Source organism: Meleagris gallopavo, chromosome 2 (genome assembly GCF_905368555.1).
Source record: "Meleagris gallopavo chromosome 2, MGAL_WU_HG_1.1, whole genome shotgun sequence".
Taxonomy (NCBI): domain Eukaryota; kingdom Metazoa; phylum Chordata; class Aves; order Galliformes; family Phasianidae; genus Meleagris; species Meleagris gallopavo.
The window spans coordinates 41,381,892-41,401,206 of NC_139405.1; the positions used below are offsets into that span (position 1 = coordinate 41,381,892).

General features: G+C 38.4%; 1 protein-coding gene across 18 annotated transcripts in view; it reads right to left on the reverse strand.

The window, feature by feature from the left end:
- Window positions 1–1,004: 1,004 nt before the first annotated feature.
- AFDN (afadin, adherens junction formation factor) overlaps window positions 1,005–19,315 on the reverse strand; it is a 111,620-nt gene continuing 93,309 nt past the window's right edge. For 6 of the 18 annotated variants that reach the window (XM_085219835.1, XM_085219833.1, XM_085219832.1 and 3 more), the window contains 6 exons: window positions 16,408–17,430; window positions 14,532–14,567; window positions 10,473–10,607; window positions 8,482–8,995; window positions 4,338–4,422; window positions 1,005–3,218 (listed from right to left, as the gene is read on the reverse strand). In XM_085219835.1, coding sequence (XP_085075961.1) covers window positions 3,074–3,218; window positions 4,338–4,422; window positions 8,482–8,995; window positions 10,473–10,607; window positions 14,532–14,567; window positions 16,408–17,430 — 1,938 coding nt within the window. In that variant the 3' untranslated portion in view covers window positions 1,005–3,073. Of the gene's footprint in view, window positions 3,219–4,337; window positions 4,423–8,481; window positions 8,996–10,472; window positions 10,608–14,531; window positions 14,568–16,407; window positions 17,431–19,315 lie in introns of those variants that run through there. The other 12 variants (XM_085219839.1, XM_085219837.1, XM_085219843.1 and 9 more) reach the window with 9 other exon arrangements.

Genomic DNA, 19,315 nt, shown 5'->3' on the forward strand with positions numbered 1-19,315 from the left:
TCACAGTCCACAGACTCAAAAGCACTGACACAAGGTCCCACTCAGCCACACTTTGAGCCCCTGCAGTCTTCTAAAATTCAGAACGTCCTCATTAGTGATTTTGAAAATTCTGGAGAGTAGACCTCGCAACTGGAGAGATCAGAGTCATACAATGGCCTGGGTTGAGAAGGACCACAATGATCATCTAGTTTCAACCCCCCTGCTATGTGCAGGGTCGCCAACCACCAGACCAGGCTGCCCAGAGCCACATCCAGCCTGGCCTTGAATGCCTCCAGGGATGGGGCATCCACAACCTCCTTGGGCAACCTGTTTGTGTGTCACCACCCTCTGTGTGTGATGAAGGTACTCGCCTGGAAAGAGGTGCACGTGGCTCTTGATCCCATCTGCAGCAGACACTCAGCTACAGCAGCTGGAATCTACAGTACTTCACTGTGACAAAATTCCCACCTCTGCTCTCCTCAAACAGAACTTCAACTGTTGTCTCCTATCAAAAAGCAAGTCATATGGTGTTATTAATGCAGCAATGGGAGAAACATCATTCAAATGTCTTCTTAACCATGGCAATCACAATGTAGTCTCCAGTTGCAGTATTAGTCACAATTACCTTTTCCAAAAAGAAGTTGTATTCCAGGTTCCTTTTCATTCTCAGAAACACACTTTGCACCGGAGGAGAATACAAATACAGTACATTCACCAGAATCTATGGGCTAGCCTGCATATCTGATCCCACCAATAGTTACTATTTCATAAGTGGCTGGATAAGCTACAAAAATCACTTGTTCAGGTTCCGAACATTAAATTCTCCCCGCTGATCCGTGAGGATGAGCCTCTTTGGTTCTCTACGTGAAATTCATTTCAGGTTCCCATCATTATAAGATGCACTGACTTGGCTTGTATTTTAAAAGATAAGGGAAACATTAAAAATAACCACTTGTGTTTATAGTAACACTGCTGTGAACGCAGAGTCAAAAAACAAAGAGTACAAAAAAACATTTAATGCAAAGTTAAATACAATACAAACTTTATTAAAAATAGGTTGCAAGTGAAATACAGTAGAAATGGGAAACTACAGCAGTTTTGATGTTTTTCATAATAATGCACAGACAAATATGAAAAGCACTTTTACACATATTCACACTTGACCCGAATGCCCAATAGCGGCCAAATCCACTCAACTGAAGGTTATAGATACTTTTTTTTTTTTTTTTTGCTAAGCCTTTTTCAGATTCTAGCAGCAACAGTAATTCAGCCACAGCATAAGTTTTTTTCCTTAAGAAAAATGTGTCACTGTAAGGCTGCTAGTGTTCTCAAGATAAGTTGGGAGAGGCTTGCTTTTCCTGATTAACAGACATAGCAAGCATGCAGATCCTTCATTAACACTTTGAACCAGTTTAATCTTCTACTTCATATTTAACAGGTGAAACGGTAAAAGCACACTTTCAAATAAGAAACCTGAAGTACGTAAAAAATATTTACACTCCAATTTTCATCAACTTGCATTTATTTATCATACAACTCTTATTAAAAGTGATTTCTTTCCTAAGGCAGTGAAAGTCTACCCCTTTGTATTTGGAAGTGTGCACAATTCCCTAAATATATATTTATAAGAGAACAATATGATACAGGAAAAAGTCATCTAAAGCCAGTAAAGGGCTTTGTCAAATAGAAAATTTGTTTGGAATCACAATATATATTGTCTTAACATCACACAATGAGAAAAACTCTGATGAGGTCCTTATTCCCAGCATCATCAGCTACATAAGCGTAGCTGAGGAAACGGTGGGAGGAAAAGATTAACAATTTAAAATTAAATAAGGCTATTACAGTGTGAAAAAATAGCTTGAACTGCCAAAAATATTTTCAGTACAACAGTGACAGAACGTTAGTAAAGCTAGCTAGACTAAAGAAGAGCTTACTAGCACTGCTTCTTCAGCATGAGTAGAAATGGATTGCTGCCAGCAGACCAGGTCTTACTAACATTCCCACTCCCAGCCAGCAGTAGTGTATTCAATGCTTCACACCACACTTTAATATGCCAGTTCACTTCTCCATAGGAAAAAACAACAACAAAACAGGACGACAACAACAACAACAACAAAAAAAACAACCCCAAAACAAAGATATTGCTAAACTGCTAATAGCAGACTTATCAATACCATTCCATGTCTATTTACCTACTAACTTCTCATCTACTGTTCCGGGAAAACTTACCTATCTTTTCTACTAACTTTGGAAATAGAAATCTTTGTCTTTAACACATGACAAACATTTTGGTCCTAGCTGATGACTGGCAACCTGCGTAGCCTCCTATCTATTGCTTATGTAATTTTTAATGAAACAAACAGCCCTAGGCTTTTCACCTTCACATTTCTGAAAGCCTGATGCACAAATAACAGAGGTGCATCTACACAGACTTTTCCATCATTACAGATAAATTCCACTTTTAGACCCAACAAATATGTAGGAATAGAAATGTTTTATCCCAGGTTTTACCTACAGAATGGGAGTTATCCCAATACTAAATCATGGTATTGATAGGTTGATCATTGTATGAACACCACAGAGTACGGCAAACTTGCATATAGAGTCTACTTAAGATAGTGGCCCAGATATCATCTTCTTCCTAAACAACCTAAAGTACTAATTTCTAGTGCACAGTTTAGTTTAGGCAGTTCAAGCTATTCTCACTCTCTCTGCTCAGCAGCTAAAAAAAAAAAAAAAAAAAAAAAGTGTGTCTGTGAAACACCAGGAAACAGAACTTATCTTTGACAAGTGCTACTTGGTCTGGTGCACAAGAACTTAACCCCCAAAACAGAAAGAAAAGAGTTACCTTCACGTGATTCATATCTTTAAAATTTTACAGTGCTTTCATTGTATAAACCACAAGCTCCTGGCAAAGTAATCAGTTTTCTTGCTATTGCAACATCTCTAAATCTTAATTAACAGTCTTAGATATAGAGGAATCAAAGTCACTCATTTTGGAAAATATTCATTTTCTGTTCATTAGTAGTGCCCCTCATCTCAATCCCTCAATTCAGAGATCTTCAGTTACATCTGATAAGGTGCTTTAATCTTATTTTGTGTTCAACTCATTTTCCAGTTCCATTAGTTTCCTAGAAGCTTTTACTTTATTGGATACATCTTGACCCTGTGAAAAAAGTCGCTGGCGTTCCCTGAACGTCAAATTTTCTGGTGCTCCAGGTAAATCTGTATCTTGACTGGAAAGGGAAAAGAAAGTCTTTGTTATCATTCTCACCTACAATATTCTTACATATAATCAAATTCCTAGTGATGCGCATTAACTGGCAGAGTTTTTACCACAGCAGAAGTCTTGGTTTAGTCTTCTGCAAGGTTTTGTTCCCCACAAATACCTTCAATTCTGATACTGTGCTGTCATTTAGATTAGCAGAAGCAGATCACAACCATCTCTGGCCCATAAATACAAATTATATTACTTTGCCTATTTTCATAGTGAAGCACAGATGTAACTAAGGCTCTCTCTACAACAGCACAGCACACTGCTGTAACAGCTTCCTACAGCAGCAAGCGCCTAGGAAAAGCACCAAATACAAAGCTTGTACATATGCCTTGGTAAACGAAGCTACTAGTACTGAAGTATGTAGTAGGGGCTGCAATCCAGCACCCCTGTATTTTATTCTATACTGGCTAAGTTTAAGTGCAATTGTTGCCCTAGGTATTAAACAGTTCTTTACCCTTGAAGCAAATTGAAGTGTTTCTGGCCACCACAACGAAGATCTCAAATCACTCTTAGTCATAGCTGTAACAACACTTCACGTATGTGATTACCTCTCATATAATAAAACTAACATGTATTTCAATTTCATGATCAGAAAGCCTCAAGAGCTCTCTGCTCCTCACACTACGGAAACAGTAATAGTGTTTTAAAATGCAGGAAAAGAGGGCTAGCAGCTTCTACAGAATCCTATCCAAAGCCCAGCTGCGCCTTCAGTAGGTGGCACAGTAACCCTTGCAACTTACAAGATACAATCCATCTTATTTATGCTTACTATAAATTTGGGAAGAATTCCACTTGAGAGGTGCTGTTCAGATTTTTAAATACACCTAAAACAGTTCAATCTTTTCATTTAGAATATTCTGTTTGTTGTGTTGAAGCACTGAAATCTGCTGTTACAAAGTAATATTTTAGATCACCTAAAGACTTGTATGGAATTTGCACTTCATCATAACCCAAGATATGTCACAGACAACTGCAGAACACTTCAGTAGCCCCCAGAGATGTTGCAGCAGAAAGTACTGCAGAAGATAGCTACATCACATGATTCAGAGTTAATGCTTAAGGGACTCCTGCGTGTCACCTTTTAGATCGTTTGTCTCTTGGATCCCGATAAACTTCATGGGCCCCAACCGTTGCTCCCGAAGATCCAGTGTATGAATTTATTCCTTGTGCAAAAGAAAAAGTAAGTTGAAGGACAGCAGTTGCAAGGCAGAAGTTTTATATTGTATTTCTTCAAAAAGGTGCAGTGCTCCTTTCAAGAAATCACCTCAAATCAGAATCGGAAATTAAATGTAGAGGGTCATCTGACTTGTGCAATATTTAAGAACAATACTACTGAATTCCATCCCCTCTCAAGACAGCTGTAATTTTTTATTCCTAATTTTAGGTTGAAACATTTTTTTTTCAGATTACTCTGCACACAGTAAATTGTGGTCTTTATCTTATTATGGTATACTGCAAGACAGACAAAAGTTTGAGAAGACTGATGGAAAGAGCAACATGCTTCAATATCCCATAACAAACTCTCCAGGAAATTAGTTAGCTGCAACTGCTCTCTTTAGAAAGCTAAAAGTAATCTACGATTACTATACAACATCTTTTGTAATTCAGCAATCAGAGCTTTTTTCAGAATTTTGTCTGATCACATAAGATGTATGCATTAGAAGATGCCTCCTACCCCTGGCTTTTGTTTTAAATTTCAAGTAAGCATCTTGCAGCACTGCACCTTTAGTTTAAGTTGATATAACACACAAGTTTTACACATCACATTAATTCTTTCTAAAGGCCACAAGACAAAACCTTTTCTTTCCAATCGAAAAGTTTACTAAATTTATACTGCATTCAAGACTGTATTTCTCCTAATGACTGTCTGGATGACTGAAAAATAAAGGGTCAGATTTGTCCCTGGACAGTTCTGGTCTCAAATATTGCACGTTATGTCTTGTGAACCTTATTCTGTACAGAAGGAAATGTTTGCTTCTTCCACTGGTATACATAACTTCTCACAAGTACTCAATAAAATAAAAGAGATGGTAATACAAGGCTGGAAGGCACATTAGCAAGCACATTATTGGCTAAATATTGCTCACCCCAAATTTGTAGCAGGTTAAATCATACTACATATGCCAGCTGAATTAAGAATTTTTTTCCTTTCAGACATGAGTCTTACATGCATTTGGTACCACCCTTCCCTACTTGGAACATACTGCTTCCATGTGTTCCACATACTTTCTAACAGAAGTTTTGATATCAGTGTTGGCTTTTTTCTTGGCTAGTTGATGGAGCCAATGGTTTTAAGCAACCCAGTGGAAGAAGGTTACGAGAGCAAAATTTGCAGAAGCGTGGTTTACTAGAGTTAGCATTCAGAACAGAAAGGAACCGTAAAGGACAGTAATGTAACAAGAGTCAGCGAGATGGGAGATGGTAAACTGCACAGTGAATTCTGCATTTTGTGCAAACGGCTTTGTACGTTACGCAGGCAGTCTTCATAGAAGCTTGAGCAATCAGGTGAGGTTAACCTGTTCTCATGGCTAATTTAAAAATTATGAAATAAGAGTATTCAGAATTAGTTGTATGGTTTATGAATTAGGTTATTAAAGGCGAAGCATCATACTACCGTACATCCTTAACTGTTACCAAAAACCTAACCAAGTCTTTGTAGGTTGTCCTTCTGAATGTTTTCCGGAAAACGAACGCATACACACACAAAGTATCACTGAACATTTCATTTTCCTGAGATTCATATTTCCACAGAAGTTAACAGAAAGCAGGAGGACTGGGAGATGCAGTTAAGTATGAAATGGCATTCTCGGTTTTGGATGATGGGAGGCAGCAAGAGCGGTGGTGACAACTAGTGATGGATAGTTCTAGAGTTAATTTTTACATATTCAGCTTTCAAAACGCCAAATAAGGAAAGGATGAAAGGGCTTTTGGAATTGTATGTGCTGTGATGGAAGGCATATTTATACTTGAGTCGGTGTCAAATAAGAGTTCGTAGAAAAAGAAAGTGCTTTGAAAGAACAAAAATTCAGTACATACATAGAGCACAAAAGTTCCATGTCAGTAGCCTGTTTCAAAACATTCCTAAGGGGCAGATGGTGATGTGGTCTAAGAGTTTAAAGAAAACCTTTTACATGTAGTTCTTGTCATTGTTTAATTCTTTGCAATATAATGAGTTTGAAAACTAGACTACTTCTGATAGAAAACTGAGATTTGAGAACAGTTTTGGTGGGTTTATCAGTGGACTTGCTTGTATGATAGGCATGTAACTGAAATATCTGCATTTGTAGTGAAGCACAAAGATACCATAGTGTGCCTACTTATACTCCCATCTAACGACTGAGCAGTGAAAAGCAAAAGCCTTTTCTCACTTTCTTTTAAGATTTGGAACCAATGGTAGACCAAGAGAGGAGTGACTGATGATGTAGAATCCACAGAGGCTGATACATCAAGAGGTCTCACAGGCAATACTTGGTTAAACAAACTTATTTTTCTCTCTTTAAAATGATTAATAGTGAGGACATCTTTTATGCAACTAGGATGCTGTACTGACCCCCAACAGTGAAACTGCTAAGTGTCAACAGTATTAGTTGGGCAGTAATTGTAACGGGGCTAACCTCTGACCCTTCAGGAAGATCAAAACTACACAATGTTGTGCAGAGCTTCTCTGTGATCCTGGAAGCTGTCTGCAACAGAAGCTCTGCAAAGAACAGGATTTCTTGCTGGAAAACTATTTGAGCCTTGGCTGAAAAGGATACAGGCAAGAAGCACTGAGTATTGTGCACTTGTACAGTTTCCTACATTCTCTAAATTGTAGAGAGTTACATGACTGTAAGTGATAGAAGTGCTTCTGATAAGTGGTACCTGATCTGTGGCTACTATGCTCACTATGACCAGAAAATGTCATTCCTCTGTTTAAAGAAATTTAGTATTTTTCCGTAGTAATTAGGTGACCAGGAAGGGGAACAAAGATATGCCAGACTTTCACATTTCACTGAGACTGAGACTTCAATCTAGTCAACAAGCTGTCTGTCTGTTCATGTAGAAGCCAGCATAGACACCTTCCTTTGCTTTCTCAGGTGACTTATTACTTTCCATTATGGAAGTATGATTTCATATGCTGAATTGGTTATCAAGACATCCACTGAATTCTAACAGTAGCAAAAAGATCAAACTAGGAAAACGTCATGGCTACTACCCCCTTCAAAAGAATACACAAGAGAACAAATGTAGGGGAGATGCTGTCAGATGCTGCTATTTAAAGATGAAACTCCCACATTCATAAACTGCACACAGAGTAGGATTCATGCATACTTGCATATTCAAAGAGTGAAGTATGTAAGATTTTTCCTTTGAAGCAGGTTCAAAAAAATTAGCATGAAACTTCATACTGAATCACTGTTAAATTCATGAGTGTAACTAAACTAGTACTCTGCAGATAAAATATGGTTCTGAAGTTACTAGCAACTAGAACTCTACTTGAAATTTAACTCCATTATGGTTGTCCTTTTGGAGTTATAAGAGAAACAAGATGAGGAGGCACAAAAATAGAAGGGTGTGGAAAGGGGCAGGGGAAGAGCAAGGTACAGGGTGCACAGACGAAATTTAGATTTTTGTCCCTGTTTACAAGAAAACTGCACCATACAAAGCAGAAGTACAGAAATGGTGCTGAATGAATTCAACTTAGTACATGTTCTGGATAGCTCTTGGTGCTCTTAAATTTAAGAGCTATGCCTAGAAAAGTCATTTTAAAGCCATTTGCACATGTTATTAAGAGAGAGAACCCTGGTACCAAAACCAAAAGCAGACAATAGCTCTGTTCATGAACCCAATAAAAGAAGATTCCTGTGTTCAAGAAAGACACACGTCCAGATGCCCTGAGTAACTAATGGTCATACAAAACAAATCACTGAAAGATACAGAGTGAGAGCCAAAACCAACAGTACTTTCAATTGGTTGAGTAACAGTTAAAAATAAATTTGAATTCATTGTGTGAAAGATGAATTTTTACTTTTGAAGAGTTGGGGTAAGGAATAAGGAAATTTGAGAGATCAAAACAATTAAAAATGGGAAGATTCATATTAATATTAGAATTTAAGTTAGATCACCATAGTGAAAATAGTGATTAAGTGAAAAAAAATCACAAAAGAAGTGATTGATCTACAGCATCAGAGTTGAAAACATGAGGACAGATCCGTGGAGAAGATCGATTTCATGGTGTCTACCTTTAGAGCTGCTGGCATGGATGAAACTCGGTTTGTTTGGTGGGGGCGGGGGCTGGCTTTTTTTGGCAGCAGTACTGTTGGCATTGACTGGAGATGACTGGAATGAGTTGGAAAGAAAGAGGCCATCTGAAACTGGGCGAGGTTGGCGGGAGGGCTGCTGTGGTTTAAGGGTGGCAGGAGGAAAGTCACCATAAGATTTTCTTGTGCTGGAGTACTTATCCTGACCTGCTAGATTGGAATCCTCCTCCTCCTCATCATCATTGTATGCAACAAACTTGGCAGTATAAATCGTGTCAGGGGAGAGGACCTGTGTTTTGAGGTAAGAGGTGTTTCGCTGAGGTGGGGGAGGAGGAGCGTTAGATGAAGGGGTTGGGGATGGGAGTTCATATTCCCGTGGAAGTGGAGGTCTGTACAGACCAGGCTCGTCTGGTTCCAGCAATCTTCGTTCTGCTTCATCGTGCTGCCTGCGCCTTTCAGCCTCTAAGCGATTATAATACTCCTCTTCCTGTCGCCTCTGTAAGTCCAGAGGAAAAAAAAATGCAGTGGTCAGTATGACAGACATTTCAGTCTAGGAGCTTTGAGTTTCCATGAGACCTACAAACGTCTTTTTTTTTTTTTGTCTCCTTTTCTGGCAACAAGCAATGCTTCTACATGAACTCATACAAAATTATTTACTACTATGAAAAAAAGGCCTTCTCCCTGTAACACAGCATTGCTGTTATTTCCACGTTTACTAGAGGCAGTGTAAATCGCAAAGCAACTAACTGCCTACATGAAATAAGGGCAACTCCTGTATTTATTACTGAAAATGTAACTACAGTTAATAATGGGTATATTCACTAAAGCTGTAAAGAATCTGTGGCAGAGAAAATAACTAAAATTAACTACCGTCTTAAAAATGGAACTTTATAATCCTACTGCAGGCTTACTGAACAACAGAGCCTTGGAATACACGACTCCTAACAAAGCTTCAAGTATGAACAGCAGGAAAATTGCTTTCACATAAAAATCCAATTACAAAGAACCTTTTAAAAACTAACATCAAATGATGCTTTTTATAAAAGCATTTATAAAAAGCACCTTCCTAAAAAAATGTGCCTATGATACACAAGGCTATTTACCACTGAAAAAGCCATGAAACATGCCTGTATTTTCCAGTTTTAAAGGTTTGTATTGTTTTTAAACTTCATAGCATTTAATTTTGTTCAGCTCTTGTCTAAGCCACACTGTAAATTAATGCATTTATTTTTTTTTCATAATTTACTCTGTAGCTTGGTAACACATGAAGATGCGTATTTGGAAACTACACGTTACAAAAAAATATTTTGTCTAAGAACACTGTAACTTCTGCTGGGACTATGTGACATTTTGAACATTCCTTTTGTTCTTCATTTATGTTTAAAAATATCCACTTTAGCTGCTCAGCACCAAGTCTGATACTCTAAAATAAACAAATAAATCTGATCTTATTTACCTAGAGCAAAGACAAGAAATTCATTTCCTTATACTTGTCTCTAAAGCTATCAGGCTGGTCAGATGGTACTGAGCTCCTACTTGGTAGATGCACAAGCACCTCAGTCCAGTTCTGTCAGTGAAAATCTTTCAAGTGCGTGATAAACATCATTTGGTAGCACTGTATCACTGTCAGAAACCAGAATAATCTATTTTTGAGAAAACCAGGAGATGGAATAGGATTTAGCCTTAACTCTTCTAAAAGGCTCCGCAAACAAGACCTTGTCACTGCTAAAAACCCTCAGCTGGAATGTCTACTCTACTACTTCTGCAATACTATTGGCTTCTAGCCATCACAAATGGCAAATATGCTTTTCTTTTTTTTAAATATTGGTAAAATTAAGCCATAGACCATGACCCTTATCACTAATTTGGTGCATTTAACCCTTGATGACCCAAAACTGAGCTGTTCCTGGCCAGATTAAAGAGGAGAGGCCTGTAAGAACTAAGAACTCCTGCTGCCCTCAGAAGACCATAACCTTTTCTTCTGCCTCCCTTCTGGTCCGCTCCTCCTCTTGCTGTCGGCGTTCTTCTTCCTGCCTGGCCCTGTCTTCTGCTTCTCGCTTGCGCATTTCTTCCAACTGTTGCTGCCGTCTGCGTTCTTCATCCTGTAACTAACAGAGACACAACTTTAATTTTTCATCACTCACATAGGTAGAGGTTAAAAAAAAAAAACAAACAAACTATAAACTGAGCATTTGTATCTAAAAACAATTCCATAGAAAGTGCTGTACTACAGATTAACAATACTGCTTTCACCAGTGAAGAGTGCACTCTGATGTTGTTTTCCCTAAAGTCCCTGTTAAGAATAAAAGCTGGAAAAACAAGAGATACACAGAACTATACACTTAAAAACAGGCAGAGAGACATTCTTAGCAGTCATAACGAACCCCTAGCAGAATACTGAGGTGACCCATGCTCCAGACTGCTTCAGAGGTATCTGAAGTCTCACAGGCACAACAAAGTGAAATTAAATACTTGGAACCAACAGTCCATGGCCCTAGCAGCCAACGGGTTTGTCATCTGGGATTAGTATTTAAGCACCGGAAAATCACAACTCATTAGTCAAAGGGTCAATCCATTTAAAGTAACAGGCTCTTTCAGCAAGTCTGCAAATAGTCTCAGGAGATAAATAAAATCTCCCACCGTATCTGCAACAGATGTGTCTTGAAAAAAACAGAGTGAGGCAAAGAAATCTTTGCTCACAAGAACAGCCAATGTCCAGGAGATAACACTGCTTCATATGTGTTTGTGATAAACACTGCACAGGTAAGAAAAATGAGCAAAATCCCAAACTTTGCCCGGTTCTCTGAAGCTAACAGGATCTGCTCTTGTTGGACAGGAGTATTCATTGACATAACAACATTCATAAATAGAAAGTACTTAGACTACATCCTGCTTTGCTTTTTACTGTGACATGTTTGAAAGTGATGCTTTTTTATAAGATCCTGTCACTGACTGGCATACTTTACTACATGCTGTACTTAACACTGGTGTTTCTCTACTTCTGGATTTGATCCTCAAACCAGCTTCATTTGTATAGAATGGCTCTTAAAGAGCAAAGCAAAATTTAGTTATAATAAGATTTTTCAAGAACAACTTCCACATAGATGTGTGAAGTTTGTCTCCTGCAGTCTCTGCTATTTTAGAGGAAATGTGTTTTATACAGACTGTATATATACAGTCTATCAGATACCGGCCCAAGGTTTTCTAATCAGTTTTTTTTTTTTAATCAATTCTACAAAACTCTGTTCTTTCTTATTTTACAAATTTTCTAATATTTACTTCCCTCTATGGTTCATATAACATTTCTCTCTTATGCCCTTATGCAGCAGCACTTCATGAAACACTCACCTTCTACATCATACAACAGCTATAGAAATGACTGCAGCAAAACCATCTCTAATCTGAAGCATTACAAATCTCTGTATTTAAACACAAAAACTGAAGAGCAGAGAAATTAATTTCATTTGGGAGGAGTTTGGCAAACGTGTACTTGGCGATGCTACCTCTGAGTAAATTTGTCTTATTTGTAAGCTCTGTAATTCCTAACTCACTGTTACAAAAAGATGAAACTCAGTATACACTGTAGAATAAGGAAGAAAGTAATTAATCTACCACCTACTTCCATTAAGACCTTGTCTGTCTTATTTATTAAGAAGACATTGTTTTAGCAGAGGAGACAGTGTTGTCAAAACGAAAGACAGCTACTAATTCAGAAGAGTTAATGGATGTGAAGTAATTCCCTCTTAAAAAAAAAAAAGGCAAAAAACTGCACAGAAGAAAAAAGTACTGAATTCTTTGACTTTGTCCCAGTCACATTTAGAGTAAAGGTCTAAACACAGTAATTACTGATTCCAGATGACTGCATGAATACCTTTGTGCTCAGTAACAAAGGGAAACTAGTATTGTTTTGTTATATTTGTTTGTGAGCTTAACTAAGGGAAAACTAGGTTCCATACGGGGGTTTATGTCAACATACAAACCATAATAACTGTGGAAGACAACCCATTCAAATCAAAGCCTATTCTAACATAACACCTAGGACGAAGGCTAGAAATAATAAAGGAAGCACAAACAGGAATACAGTAGCTATTACCTAAGGATACTTCATTTCTTGAATGTAGTAGAAACTAGTTTCTAACATGAGGCCTTCAGAGGATGGCAGGGAGCACCAGGGTGGCAAGGCATGCCAGAGCACGTGAAGACGTGTGTTTGTGGTTGCATACAATATTATGCAATTCACATGGAACTACCAGATTTTCAAGATCCTTACATGGCCCTCAGCTAACAGTCAGAGGAAGATAACAGGGAGAGAGAAGTAGAGAGAATTCTGCAGTTTCAGAAATGCGAAGATAGGCGTGGGACTGGCATGCTTGAAGGAAGCCTCAGATCCCAGATAAAACTCATTCCTCCAAGCACTGCTTAGAAAGCTTTAAATAAAGTTCCTGATGAACCTTACATTTATACCTATTTACTTCTGACAAATAAACCCTCTGTTGTTTCAGGCCATCAACACATCTGGTGCAGTGTTCTGTGCCTCACAACGGCAAGGATCGCTGCCATTTCTGTGGGCCATTCCTCCAGTATTTCCCCAGCATTCAGCACTGCACTAGGGATACATCCTCTTGTGTAATCCTTTCATTAGCTACTCACAGATGCAAGACCTGTGAATCTGCCTAACTCATTTTTAAGGTTGCTGATACTGTCTGAATTCACAGCTTTCTATAGAACGGTCCAGGAGTTTACGGCCTGCCTGGTCAAGAACCTTATCTACCTGGTCACAGTTCCACAGACCAAGGCACTGGCAAAACAGCTAAATAAACAGAAGTAGCAATAAGTAAAAATATTGCAAGATATTGCATCTGAAAACTCCACATGTCGATTACTTCAATAAGCTTACACGCTTCACTTCTTTCTCTGCTGTCAACTGCTCAGAACTGACGGACCACACAAACACATAACTGAGTATTTCAGATGCACTTCTAAGTATGCATTACTTGAATATGAATTTTAAAAGCCTGTGTTTTGTTTTTTAAATCAAGAAGTGAAGAAATATCCAAATCCATATTTTGAACAGTGAAGCTTACAGTTCTTTTCCAGCAACACAAATTAATGATACTCACAGGACTTGCACACATTACCCTTCTTTCAAACTAGCATACTAATAGCATAGAATACTTTGAAGGTGATATAGTTCTATATCCAGAGAGAAAACTATTTCTCCCCCCACCCCGTGTACCCATTACCAACGAGAGCAATAAAATACAGAATTAACTGAAGTCTTCGCAGTTAATGCCTCATGTTGAAAGCCTGCCATGTTTTAGACAACCGACAATAGCATTAATCATCTGAAACTGAGATTTAGGAAAATAAAATATAGTAACTTAGTAATCACACATTTATGTGACCTACTTGGAAACATTAGTTCAGAAGTATTTTCTGAGTTTACAGTCCATTTTTACTTCAGTGGGAAAGCTCTACTTGTGTTAGAGCAGGTTTTAGCATGTGGCTAAATACTATGTTAAACCTAGAAAGTTATCTGTTGATAACTAACAAGTTATCAATAGAATTTAAATATTCTGTATTATTAGGCTCTCAGAACAATTTACTTCAAGTCAGAAGGGAATGGCACTGCTAGAACTCTTCTAAAACAAGAAGGGGAGAATGGGGGGAGGAGGGACAGAGAAAGGAAGAAATCTTACCTCACAGTTTGATCACTCAAACTGCTCAGTAAGACATCATAAACACAGTGACAAAACACCAAGTACACTATTTGATATCAGAGTGCTGCTACAACAAACAAATCAAGCCTGCAGGCAGAACACAACATCTAAAAGGAGAGAAACATGGGGGAAGGAGTCACCACATCTGGAAACATTCAAATACATGCTTATAGTTAACTTACTGTTTATTGTATCAAAATGATTTTTGAACACCCAAAGATGGCAAATCATCATCCAAAGCACAGAAGACAATCATTATTAACATCAGAAATTGAAACGTGAAAGATATTAAGGAGAAAGAAACAAACATACCAAGTCTAGAACAGAGATTGCTGGCACAGCAGTCTGCTGCAGGTAGTAAGAAAGGGGAAAAAAAGAAAGATGCACAGTGAAAACAAAGATAGGTTAGACTTGTTCTATTTCAAAAGCATTTTCTTTTATTTGTTAAGTCAGATGTTTTAGAAAGACCAACTGAACTCCACAAACTCCTGAAATATAGACAAGGAAACAATCAGATAATTCTTTTTTTTTTTTTTTAATCAGTACTGTTTAAACTCATTCAAAAGCTCAGTTTTTTTCTACAGATGCTGTTTATTGCATCTCTTATAGTACAGACAGTGAAATGTAACTCAAATGCAAACATCAATTCTGCTCAAAACAGCTGTTATTTTTTAGTTTCAAAATGTTCCAAAATGCTGGAAGAACGTCATGCACAAACAGTATTAGAAATCCAGCACTTGCAAAGACGACTGATAAAACGCTATGCAATGCAATTGGCTCTTCATTAATGACACGTGCCTTTTTTAGTTTTGCTACAGTAAAATGTTAAAGAATTCTGTGAAAATGGCAGTTTTATATGGATTTTTATGCCTAGAGGTAACTGCCTTCATGCTACAAATTACATGCTAGCTGTGCTGAGCTTTAACACAACCATTCCGCCAAAGATATATTTATCCTTTCCTTTCTTCAGTTTCCAAGCTTGAGGTATCTATTGTTTTAAACAGTAATAAAGTTAGCCACAAGAAAAAAGGAAAGCAACGCAGACTGCAGCAAACACAAGAAGAGCAGGTTTAGAGAATCAAGCAGCCAAAACAATCCTGAACTCAAATATTACTCAAGCTGATAGCAATTTCTAAATGCCAAAATACACGTGCAAACATTTATCAACAAATAGAAACTGCTTATCACAGAATTAAGTTAACTTTTCAAGATAAACAGAAGACAGTGAATTACAGAGATAGTTTTTAAGCCTGTGAAAGCATAGTTATTGGTATGTAACTTTGGTATCAGTGCTATTCAGAGAAGAAAAATTCTCCTACATGAATTGTTTTCCAACAACAAGAGATTGAAGAGACTCTGAGAGACAGCAACTAGCAGTGGAGTGATAAAACCTTTATGAGACTATCCAGCTACATTTAGTACATATATTATGATCTTTTACAGTACTGAAGCTAAGGTAAGCAAACTCTGTCCGATGCTGATATAACTGTACACGGTGGAAAATCTGCAAGCTGGAGCCCTGGGCAGGGTACTTGAGTTGCTACAACACACGAAACGACATGGCTCAGCCTAATGCTTCCACCCAGCACTGTTAGTGTCATCATAGAGGTGGTGGTAAATGCAGAGGTAAATTCTGCCTCACGCCCCAGCCTCTGATTGGAGTGGACCAACATGGTGGAAACTCTGTTCCCTGGTAACATCATGTATTCAGTGTCCATTTCAGTTCCAAGACTGTAAGTGAGAACAGGTAAAAATATTTGAGAAAAAAAGGAAAAAACACTTTTTTTGTTTCTAATTCTGCTACAAATTTTCATGATTTCAAATATTTTTGCTTGAGTTCCTGTAAGCAAATTCTATCCAGTGTTTAACTTTCTAATCCTGGTCCAGCTATGTGGCTAAATCCCTTTGTATACAGGGAATTTCTGCAGCCGCAACAAGGAAAGTAAATTTGACTGCCAACTTACATTCTTTAATAGGTAGCTATGACACCTTCATAATTCTTGTTTAACTGGTGAAGTCACTGTAAGCAAGCAAAAGCTCCTACAGCAATTTTAAAAATTTAAGACAGTCAAGACAGCTCCGTTCTCCTTTACCCTATAAGGAGATCAAAATACTCAGACAAATCCAGAGAACCCACCAAGACACACAATTACTACGCTTTTGTCTAGAAAGGATTATCCCATTTTACCCTTGCTCTTCTTTCTGCCTCCAGTCGCTGCATGATAAGCATAGTATCCACATCATCATCCTCTTCTTCATCATCATCTTCATCCTTTTGCTTTGATTCTTGAAGTCGCTTTTGGAACTGCCACTCTAGCATGAGTTTGCGCAGGCGGTCGTTCTCTTCAGCTGTACGATCAGGCTTGTTCTGAAGATCCTGAATCTCTTTACTCAGCATATCCACAATGTGCATCTGCTGCTGCTTCTCCAGTTTCTCCTTGGCATCTCGTTTCCAGGGGTCTGGAGAGAGGCTGTCACTAGAGGACAATTCTTCCTTGCTGATAGTAATGTACTGCAGATCTCTCCGCTCAATAGTCCGAGGCTGCTGCTGTGGTTGCAACTCTCGAATGACTGTTTCTTGAGACCTCTGGAAAGTTGCAGTTTTTTCTGATTTCACTTGTTGAAGGGAAACAGGAGGAACCACAGGCTGGGGAGGAATTAGTGGCTGCGAACGCATTTGACCCAGTTTTCTCTCTTGCTCACGGCGTTTCCTTTCGCGTTCTTCTTCCAAACGTGCCTTTTCCTTTTCATACCACCTCTGGTGCTCTTCTCGTTTTTTACGCTCAGCAGCAGCCACCTGAGAAGATGCTTGTGCTCCTACTTGGTTTGGTGGAGGAGGGGGAGGCAGAGGCAAATCCATTTGTGGTTCATCAAACTCAGCTGCATAATGAACTGGAGGTGGTGGCGGCGGAGGAGGAAGATCTGTTCTGATGGGCTGGGAAATGGCCACCGGAGTCGGCTGGCTTGTAGCCGGAGTTTTCCAACGGCCAGGACCACTTTTAGTTAAGCAAGAACCAGGTGAAACTGGTTTGGATGTATGGTTCAGGTGCTCTTGGCTAGAAGTGCTAGAATCCACAGATGAATTCATCCACTGATCGCTGTCTGACTTCCGATCAATGTACTCTATATCCTTCCGGATAACAACTTCCAAACGATTCCTCTCTGGCTGGAAAACTTTATCTCGGAGTTCTTCCTGGGATCGAGCCACACGCTGGAAAAAATTAAACAAAGCATCTATTTCATAGTCCATCTCTATTAAAACATATTTGAAGTACTAAAAGCCTAAATGGCTCACAGACCACATTCTTATTACTGAAGGTAATCACTTTTAGAGAAGTTCAGCATTTCCATGACAAGTAAGTTTCTTAAAATCAACAATAAAATATTATTCCCAGTCATTTTAACTCACTCAAGCAATAGGAGATTTTATAACCTCTGAAATGCCTGGAAACCTGGACTGGGAGAAAGGAAGACGACAAAATAGAGCTTAAGCTGAGCCTCTCCAGGTCACAGAGTTCCTCAGGACTCTCCCTACCATAGGAGCATAAGAGCCCCAGCCGGTAGCTTGGACCAGCAGCACAAGCACACCAGCTCTGCTATTCAGGCTTCAGCTAGCTTGACAAAGGGTTTTCCTATTAGGAAGGCAAACAGAAAGACTTCTGAGGAGAAGATGAGGGAGCCTCTGCCCATCCTCCCCTGTTAATAAGAGAGATGACTCAGCTGGAAGCTCTCATTATGACAGTCATTCATGGGTACAGAATATGGAAAGTCCTATCTAGTTCCACCTGTTTTTGGAGCATGGACTTAATGTGTCAAACACCAGGTCACTTTGTATTCAAGCCTGAGGTACCATTGTGCTATACAATCTTCAGGAAAGGAATACTAGGCCTTAAATTAGTGTTATCAAATCTGTTAATTGTTTTCTAGCAGCAAAAATTCATGCTTTGAATGATAGGAAATAGTAAGCACTGAACACATAATGTACCAATTATCAACAACTGAGAGAAGATTAACAAAGCAAACTCCTTTTCTTCTTCCTCCATCAATGACCTTAGCTGTAACCTCAAAAGAATGCCTTCTTTGAGATGAACAAGTGTATTTTTTATGCTCTATTAGTCCAGCAGATCTGAACACACAGTTATTTGTGTTAGATTTGCTGTAAAGATGCACCTAACCAAACAGTTTGCTAATACATTTGGAGCAGAAAACAGGCATTTCACATCAGTGAAAAGCTGTAAAGACTTATTTATATCTTTATTTATTGAAATCTATTTTCCTCCCTTTTCAACCTGAAGTATTGCATGGTGGGGAAAAGTATGTCTAACTTTCAATCTTGTAGGGTGCTAAAGCTTCTAGTTCTCGGTTTTATGAAAATGCTTCAACATTTTAATCCTTAAGTCCATAGCTCAAATTCTGTATCTGTCAACAACTTTAACAGACGGGGTTCATCTTACCAGTTTTAACTGCTCTGTCTAAGCTACTCACTTAAGCTTGCCCTAAGCCGGGGAGAGGTGCACGTCCAGATGGCAGTTCATCCCATTAGGAGAAACGGAAATACTAGCCTCCCCCTTCCACAGCAGCTACACAGACAGCCAAACATTAACTAGACAGCTCAGATTAGGTGAGATGAATTAATGAAATATGAAGAAGCTAAGCAAAGGAATTCAGCAAAATATTTCCAAGTTATATGACACATTCATTAACTCATAAGCTGCTCCTTCAAAATTACCTTTCAAAATCCTACTTTGGGTATAGCATCTATTTTCTTTTCTGAAGGAATAATTATAATTTGATACCACTGGTACTGAAATAAATACATACACTCAGTGAAGTAAGCTTTCATCCAAGTAACTTTTCTCCCTATTCACTAACGTATGTGGGATTACTCAATGTATCAATCCCTACTTATTTTCTATGACATGATATAAAGTAACTTAGATGACAATGCTTTTCAGAAAGTAAAGCATACTGAGCCTTAATGAAACAAACAAAAAAAAAAACAACCAAACAATAAAACAAATGTTTTTCCTCTCTTAGTTTTTGAGTGATGAAGAGGTGGTGGATTAGAGGGGAAAAAAAAAGATGCAGTGACTGGA